The sequence below is a fragment of the Ochotona curzoniae genome, unplaced genomic scaffold (genome assembly GCF_017591425.1).
Source record: "Ochotona curzoniae isolate NIBS_2020 unplaced genomic scaffold, NIBS_Ocur_1.0 contig_1274, whole genome shotgun sequence".
NCBI lineage: Eukaryota > Metazoa > Chordata > Mammalia > Lagomorpha > Ochotonidae > Ochotona > Ochotona curzoniae.
In genome coordinates, this window is record NW_024465023.1 from 9,012,496 (window position 1) to 9,021,598 (window position 9,103).

General features: G+C 51.0%; 1 protein-coding gene across 1 annotated transcript; it reads left to right on the forward strand.

Annotated features, from left to right (window-relative positions):
* The first annotated feature begins 1,110 nt into the window (after positions 1-1,110).
* Positions 1,111-8,853, forward strand: LOC121171224 (sodium-coupled neutral amino acid transporter 5-like). The gene is made up of 15 exons (XM_041002838.1): positions 1,111-1,163; positions 1,268-1,347; positions 1,803-1,914; positions 2,016-2,086; positions 2,745-2,840; positions 2,976-3,054; positions 5,385-5,467; positions 5,702-5,760; positions 5,859-5,996; positions 6,223-6,302; positions 6,832-6,932; positions 7,060-7,175; positions 7,641-7,785; positions 7,893-7,996; positions 8,752-8,853. The coding sequence occupies exons 1-15, from the start codon at positions 1,111-1,113 to the stop codon at positions 8,851-8,853; spliced, it is 1,419 nt and encodes a 472-aa protein (XP_040858772.1).
* The last annotated feature ends 250 nt before the right edge of the window (positions 8,854-9,103 follow it).

Sequence of the window (9,103 nt, forward strand, 5' to 3'; positions counted from 1 at the left end):
ACATGCCTTGCCTGGGACACTCCTGCCAAATGCCTGGGTGGGATTGAGCAGATAGATCCTCCCTCAGCAGAGAGACACATAGTGGGGCTCCTCAATTGGGGTGTGAAAACCCTACCCCATGCTTGGGCTGGGGTCCTGGACTCTAGGATTTACCCAGTTTGCATATAGTGTATGTATGTGCACACTCCCCACCACCACACCTGTTCACCTTGCCTCTCCCTGGGAGCCACCCCCACCCAACCCTGTCCCCACCATAACATCCAGATGGAGGGTCTGCGTGGAAATGGCTTGGCTGTGTTTACCCTTACATATGCCCTGCTGCCCTTCTCAGGCTCATATAGCCACGCTGTCTGCCACACTGCTTGACTCCCATATTTTCTGCCTTCTTGTCTTTTATCCCTCTGTTTGTCCCTGTGGCTGAGAGCACTTTGCATCGTTCATCTGGTCCAAGCTGGTATTTCTGAGTCCTGTTCCCTCCCCGCAACCCCCGTGGAAGCCCCTTCAACAGGTTGCATCAGTCCTGGGCTCCGGAGGCTAGGCAGGGAGGAGCAGGTGGAGGAGGTGTTAGAAGGGGTGGGGCCATTGCGCTGACACGTGTCCTTGCAAGGAGTGAATGGCTGGCCAAGTGGTGACTGGGGGAGGGAAGAGGGGAGGGCGCGGGGGACAGGAACTAAAAGGACCGCGGGCATGAGAAGAGGCACAGTGAGTCTAGGGTCTGGGAGGAGAGATTGCCTTAGCTCTAAATGGCTAGCTCATCTGCTGCAGGGTCGGTCTCACCGGCGTTCTTGTCCCTCTTTCTCTCGTGATCTCTCACTGCCCTTTTTCTATGTCTGTCTGAACAACTCTTGGAGTTTCCTCCACTCTGATTTTCTTCTTCTGTTTCCCCATCTCTCCCATCTCTGTGTCACCTCTTAGGCTTGTGTTTCTTGCTCTCCATTTATCTCACTTTCTCTTATCCCCTTGCTCTTCTTGCTTTTCTCTTCCTTCCTCTTGACTCTCCTCAGTTTCTGTGCTTTGCTCGCTGCTTACCTCTGCATGCCATCCTCTTTGCCCTTCCAGCTTGCTTCCCTGTCTCATCTCCTCTGCCAACTCTACTTTTCTGTCCACAGGATGGAGCTTCAGGAGCTCAAAATGAATGGAGACTTCCCTGCGGGTGCTGTAAGGTGAGTGGTTGTGGGCTGGGGCAGTCTAAGTTGACAGTGTCAGGGGTCAGGGGTCAGGGGTCCCCTTCTTCTCAGCCCCACCTGTGTTTTCTTCCCCTACGCAGCCCCAGTCAGGAACATGAGGACATTCTGCCCAACGATGTTCCTGACGCTGAGACGAAGCCGGTTCAGTTGGTGGATGAGCGTGATACTGGCACAGCCCGTGCTGGCTGCACCTGCTCCAACTCAACTTCCCAACTGATGCCAGCTGTTCCTCAGCCTAACTCGTTTCCTGACCCAGCTACTCAACTCTCAGATTCTCCCCCTTCCCAGGTATTTCCACCACTCTCTCTTACTTGCTTGGCTTCCTCCCTCCCTGATTGCTCTCCGTGGCTCGGGGACTGCCTTCCCCTGCGGCACCCACCTACATTCTCACGTGGCTCTGGCTGCCCCCTTCTTTTCTGCTCACTGCTCCCCATTTTCAGCTGATCCAAGTTCACAGTTACTCTCTGTGGAACCCTATCCTCTCACATGCCTCTCCACGTCCAGCTGCTCCCTCCCAAAGTTCTCTTTCCACTTCCTTCCCCCACTTTCTACCTCTCCCTTTCCCAGCTTTAACTCTCATCCCTTCTCCCGACTTTATCTCTTGCCTACAGCCAGAGGGGAAGACATCATTTGGGATGTCAGTGTTCAACCTCAGCAATGCCATCATGGGCAGCGGCATCCTAGGGCTGGCTTACGCCATGTCCCACACGGGCATCATCTTCTTCCTGTGAGTGCATAGGTGACCTGGAGGTGGGGGTAGGGACGCACAAACGTTGTGGGGCGAGTGGAAGGTCTGGGATCATGTCTGAATTGTGCTCTGTGCCCCAGAGTCCTGCTGATATGCATTGCACTTCTGTCTTCATACTCCATCCACCTCCTGCTGACCTGCTCCAGTGTTGTAGGTAAGACTAAGAGCCTGGATCCCAGGTCCAGCCCTCACCCTTGGGACCCAAGACTCTAGATCCCAGATCCAGACCTCAACCTACACCTGGATCCAGACCTCAGACCTTAAGCCCATACTCTGCATGGACCACCCAAATCCCACATCCCATGGTACCCTAGATCTCACAATGCACTTTTTTGAACTCCAACCCCTTCTGCTGACCTCTGAGCCTGACCCCCAGACTTTCTCTGGAGTTCCGGATTCTTGACCTCCATCCCTTGACCTGGCTATGAGACTCCACGTTAGTCAAATCCTCTCTGGTCTTGGACTACTCCACTGCACCTTTACTCCCCACAACTCTGAGATACCCATTTCTCAGCCCCAAGACTCAATGCCCACCATGGCTTTAGTGCTGGCTCCAAGACCCCTACTTCCTTCCTCAAGCCTTCATTCTTCTCCCCAGCTACCATTACCTGGTCTCAGAGCCCCCCCCCCCCCCCAGGCTCTACTACAAGATAAACCCTACTTAAGCCTCACCTCCAGTCATTCTCAAGCAGCCCCACCCCTCCCAAGCCATGAGTTCCTGGCTCCTAGACCCTCTGCCCACCATCTCCATTCCCCATCCTTGCTTTGGCTTTCTATACCCACAACCCTTTTTTCTTTGTTCCCACCCTCTGGCCTACGAGCCTATGAACTTCTGGGACAGAGGGCATTTGGGCCTGTGGGGAAGATACTGGTGGCCATTGTCATCTGTCTGCACAACATTGGGGGTAAGGACTCTTGGGAGGTAGAGGCCAGCTGGGAGAAGAGGGTGGGTTGAGGGGGTTTGTCCCTAGTCTGGCTGGCAAGAAAGGGTAAGGGAGTGAGGGGAATCCTTCTTCTTACACCTACCCCATTTGTACCAGCCATGTCCAGTTACCTGTTCATCATCAAATCCGAACTCCCCCTGGTTATCGGCACCTTCCTGCGTATGAACCCTGAGGGGTGAGTGAGCAACACCTCTTGGCTGGTGCACAGACCCCCATGTCTGCTTGTGGCCTACAGCTGGTGACTTTAACTCTGTGTCTAGCTTGAGGCTGTTGGGCTGGCCAGTTGGCTCAGACTGACTCCTGTGCATGGTGATGCCAGCAATGTGTGTGATAGTGGCTTTGACCATAGCAGCCCAGGAAACCATGTGCTGAGTCTGTGATTGCTCTTGTACTGTGTTCTGATGTTGACTGTGTATGCCCATGCATATCCAGTAGATGTGGATTCTGACTGTGGATTTACTTCAAGTGACTGTTTTGCTGGCAGATTCCCTGGCTGGCTGTGTGATTGACTGCAAGTGGGTTATGTTCAGTGTGATTCCAATTCTGACACTTAGTCGGTCTGACTTTGCGTATCCTGCTGATTCTATGATACTGTTTCGGAGTCTATCCACCTTGCTAATTCAGTCTGGCTGTGAGAGGATAGTAATCTCCAGTGACACGGATGTGTGAGTGTGTGTGTGTGTGTGCGCGCGCGCAGGTACTATCCCATGGCTTGCTCTGTGTGTGTGCCAAGTTGACTATATCTCTGGTTTGGTGACACTTGTTCTGGCAAATTCTCTCTGGTTATCTACGTGTAATCCCCAACATCTGTCCATACGTACTCTCTGTATTATGGCTACAGCCATAGATGTGTGACTGCTCTGGTCTGTGCATTTGTCTTTGCATTTGATTATGGATTCATTGTGCTGTGGATCTGTGTGTTTGCTTGTGTCTGAAGGGACTCCAGCTATATGTGTGTGTGTGTGTGTGTGTGTGTGTATGTGTGTATAGTGCAATGTGTTTTTGCTCCAACTGCAAGCATCTAGGTGCATCTGTGGGTTAATACTGGCACTGGGTGTCTAGTGGCTGAGCCTCACTGTGATCATGTGGACGTTGCCTGACGTGGATAAGCTTCTGTTTCACATCATCTTAAAACTTATTTATTCGGGGCTGGGGAGAGCTCTAGAGAGAAAGCTGGCATTCACGGGTTCACTGCACAAATGTCTGCAATGGCACAAACTTGGGAGCCTGGGACCCAACCCAGGTCTCCCACATGGGTGGCAGGGGCCCAATTATTTAAGCCATAATTTTATCTGTTAGGGCAAATACCCACTCCTCTATGACTGGTCTGAATTTTCTTTTTGTTATTTGTGTTTATTCTTTTAGATCTTTGACTTGATTCTGAGAACATCCAGGGGGCTGACATGTGACTTAGCATGTCTATTATATTCTGCCCCTACTGTAAAAATAGGTCCAATGGTGCTTTGTTGGTTTGCCTGTGAATAACTATGTATAACAGATAGAGAGAATGTGTGACAACCCAGAAAATAGTAAGCATGCAGTGAGATTCTTTTGAATGAATGAACTGGTTATTAGCAGATTCTGTAGTCTCTGACTGTCTTGCCCGCATGTCTTCCTCTGAAATCTATAGAGAATCCCAGTGTTTCTCTTCTAAAAATGTTTATTATTTTTATTTTAATCTGTGTGAGAGGGAGAGGGAGAGAGAGAGAGAGAGAGAGAGAGAGAGATCTCCGATCACTGCTTCATTTTCCAAATGTCTGCAACATTAACAAGGATTCAGCCACTTGAACAGCTAGGATTCAAATCAGCACTCCATTGTGGGATGTCAGTGTTGCAATCAGTGGTTTAACCTACTACACCACAATGTCTATTTCCACCTCCCCCCCACCCATTTCTTTGGATTTGATCTCAACAATGTGGTCAGCTACCTCACTCCATTTGTATTTCAGTCTGTCTTGGTGTGTGTGGCCATATCAGCCTAGCTACTTTCAGATGCTCCATGAACCTTGAGCTATTCAAACATGTGTTTTGGACTTAACTGACTTTGTGTCCATGCCTGCCTTTCTATCAACTTATTCAACCATAGATCAGTTTGCTCTCATTCTACTTGTACCTGCCAGGATCATGGCTCACTCCAACTATATGTCAGACATGTTGTGGCACTGGGCTCATTAGAACACTGAAGGTGATGGCTTAGGGGTGTTTGGTCAGCTGAGTACATGTGCTGAAGGCACATCTGCCAGTGGCTTTTATCTACTTGCGTGCATGTTCCCATCTGCAAACCGCTGGTGCTGCCTCGCAATCAGCCGACCGTTTCTGTCAGTGCTCCTTGTGCCATTTGTCACTGCGGACACCTGAATGACTTCTTCGAGATGAAATGTCAGCTCATCTTTCCGGCTGGCTGGCTAGCTGACTGATATTTTGTGTGTGGCTGCACCCTCGTACCCACCCCCCAATAGTATTCTTTGGCCGCGATCAGTCACTTATGTCTTTCTGTCTCCCTAGGTACTGGTACTTGAAGGGCAACTTTCTCGTCATCATTGTCAGTGTGGTGATCATCCTTCCCCTGACTCTCATGAGGCAGTTGGGTAAGAAGTTTCCTGGGGTGCTCATGGGAGAACAATGGTAGGTGGAAGGAGCTCCACGGAGAAAACCTCCATCGTCAAGGTGTAGAACACCAAGGGAGCTAGCCTATTTGGAGGCTTTGTGGTTGTTGGGGTGGGGGAGAGGTCCTGAAGGCCAGACTAGGGATTTGGGAGATTTGCTGTAGATAGTGGGGGGCATCTTTTGATTTATGAGGCTCTATGTGTTGCCTTTTGTAGGTTACCTGGGGTATACCAGCGGTCTCTCTCTGTCCTGCATGCTGTTTTTCCTCATTTCGGTGAGTCAGAGAAGACGTGACAAAGTGCAAAGACAGAGTTCAGGACTTTGGGACAGAGTCCTGTGACCTTGTTTTGTCACTCTCCTCTTCTCACTCAGGTCATCTATAAGAAATTCCAGATTGGCTGTGCTATAGTCTTCAGTGGGACAGTGGTGCAGAATGAAGATTCCCTAGAAATCCCCATCCAAATTTTCAACTATACCTGTGAGGCCCAGATGTTTACGGTTGGCTCTCAGGTGAGTGTACAGGCCAGTGGGAGCTCATGCCACTCTCAAACCCACTGGCTCTGTGCTATAGGGCATCCTGGACAGAGTGGACTGGTCAGGTATTGGACATCAAGGATTGCCATGTGTGTGTGCGCGCATGTGTGTATATGTGGGTGTGTGTATGATGTAGAGGGTAAAGCAGGGCTGGGGGAATGTGGAGGGGCTTCTCTAACCTTCTGTGAACTCTGGTGTGCAGATGTCCTACACAATCCCCATCATGGCTTTTGCCTTTGTCTGCCACCCGGAGGTGCTGCCCATCTACACAGAGCTCTGTCGGTGAGTGGATAGGCGAGTAGTCATGCATGATGAGCCAGCCAGGTACAGGGTGGACAGTCACAGTGTCCCCCAAGTGCTTGCTTACAGTGATCTGGGGACTGGAGCTTTGTGCATGACTGGGGGTTCTTGAGGGACTCAGAGTACATAATTCCTGACTGGAGCTTAAGTGGTCTATTATTTTAGCATTCAGTATGAGTATGTATGGACAGAGTTGGGAGGTAGAGTGCAGGAAATGAGTTGGGAGGGGGTGGTGTGCATGGCAAAGATGAGAACAGTGTGTGTGGGGGGGTGATGTGGATGGCCAGAGAGGGCTGAGGCAGTGGCTAAATGGGATGAGATATGGATGGGCAGAGGGAGGTGTCACTTGGCTAGTCACCCAGGGGAAGAAGAGACAGGCAACCTAATATGTACCAACTCAATGTTGTTTTGGGAAAAGGAAACTCTAGAGAGTGGGATGGGGTTTGGTTTTGCGGAACTAGGCCAAGTTCAGAGGTCTAGACTTGACAGTTCCATCACCACTATACATTAGGCCCACACAGCGCAGGATGCAAGCCGTGGCCAATGTGTCCATCGGGGCCATGTTTTTCATGTACGCTCTCACGGCCACCTTTGGATACCTAACCTTCTACAGTGAGTAGAGCCGACGGGGTCAGGGCTGCTGGGCCATGGGAGGAGTCCTGGGAGTCGTGGATTGCGGAATTAGTCCTGGAAGCTCTCTCTAAATCCTGTGTTCCATGTCTCCCATGTCATACTTTAGACAGCGTGGGAGCAGAGATGCTGCACATGTACAGCCAGAATGACCTGCTCATCCTCTGCGTGCGCCTGGCCGTGCTTCTGGCTGTGACTCTCACCGTGCCTGTCGTTCTGTTTCCTGTGTGTGGGGGGCAAGGGCAGGCCCATGGCGTGGGTGGGAATATGGGTGATGGATGGGTCGAGCATGTAGGCTTGCAAGTTTGGATGGGAAGTGGAGCTACAAGTGGATGGATGGGATGGAAGCAGAGATGGACAGACAGGAAAGGCAGCACTACCAGATGGACAGAGAAGGAGAAAGTAGATGGTCAGACTGAAGTGGAGATATATGTGGTAAGATCAGGGAGGGAGGCAGCACAGATGATGGCTCATCAGAAGAACGAGGTGAGAATGATCAGTTCAAGGGTACAGCATAGCTAGATGATCAGCTGGGACAAAGAAACAGGAACGGCAGAACAAAGGGTAGAGGCAGAAATGGGAACAGCCTATAGGGATCTCATATAGAGGGTGGAGCTAAAGATGAAGAATCATGTTGAAGAGGGGCAACACTTGAACTCTGAACCCTTTGCTGTCCTGCTTTGGCCACAGATCCGCTGGGCTCTGCAGCAGCTACTCTTCCCAAGAAAAAGCTTCAGCTGGTTACGACATGTGCTCATAGCCCTGATCCTGCTGGTTTTGGTCAATGTCCTTGTCATCTGTGTGCCGACCATCCGGGATATTTTTGCTGTTATTGGTTGGTGTTCTCCCTTCCCTGTCCCTGCCTCCAGTCCCAGATCCCACCTAAATTAGCTTCTGTACCCAAACTCAGGCTGACTCGTCCACATTGTTCTTGTCCTCCAGGGTCAACCTCTGCTCCCAGCCTCATCTTCATCCTTCCCAGCATCTTCTACCTCCGCATTGTACGCTCTGACACGGAGCCCCCCTTCTCCTGGCCCAAGATCCAGGTGAACATTCTAAAGGGTGTTAGGAAAAGACATGGCATTTGGAGGATAAGAAAATTTGCTGCTGCTGGATACCTTGGATATGGGAGGGACATTCTCAGAGCCAGAGGGGGGTGGAGGGAAGGGAAGGTATGGTCTGGAAGAATGGAAAAGGTTATCCTAAGGAGGAGCAGAATAAGCAGAGCATGTCTCTGGGGAGACAGAGCATTCCAGAAGGAGGAATTCTCCAGACTGTTGTAAAGGAGATTGAGCCCTTTTTTTTTTTCTCTTTTTAATTTGTGCATTTTTATTTTAAAGTAAGGTTAACAGGGAGAAGGTGAGACAGGGAGGTGGGGGGGATCTTTCATCTAACTGCTGGTTCACTCTCTAAGTGGCTGCAATGCCTGGAGATGAGCTGATCTGAAGCCAGGAGCTTCTTCTGGGTCTCCCACATGGGTGCAGGGTCCCAAGGCTTTGGGCCATCCCCCACTGCTTTTCTAGGCCACAAGCAAGGAGCTGGATGGGAAGTGGAACAGCTGATGCACAAAATGGCACATATGGAATTTCAGCACTTGCAGGGGGAGGATTAGCTAATTGAGCCATTGCACTGGGCTCTGAGACTGAGGCTGTTTAAGAAGAAGGATGGAAGGGAGACTTCCCGAGCGGTTTCGGTCATATAAAAAGTGTGGCTTTAAGGAAAGAGGAGAACACAAAGGGTCAGGAAGAGCTGGAGTGGGAGGTCCCAGCCAGCTCCATCTTCTCTCTCCCTCACCCTGCAGGCCCTGTGCTTTGGTATCCTGGGGGTCTTCTTCATGGCATTCAGCCTGGGCTTTATGTTTACCAACTGGGCTGTGGGCCACAGCCACAAGTCTGGACCCTGACCACGTCTGGCTTGGGTCCCTCTGCACTCTCCAGGGACCCTCTTCAGCCTGGCGTGTGACAGTGGCTGCTTCCCATGACTGTGGCTGCCTAAGGTGGGGGGCAGAGGCATGCCTCCTCTGCAAAAATGCTGAGTGTGGATCATGGCTCTAATCTGAGCCCCACCCCTAATGCCACAGTGGGAAAAAGACAGCCAGATCCTTAGGAAATCCTTGCGTAGTCCAGTCCTCTCTGCTTCCTCCTAGATAAAGC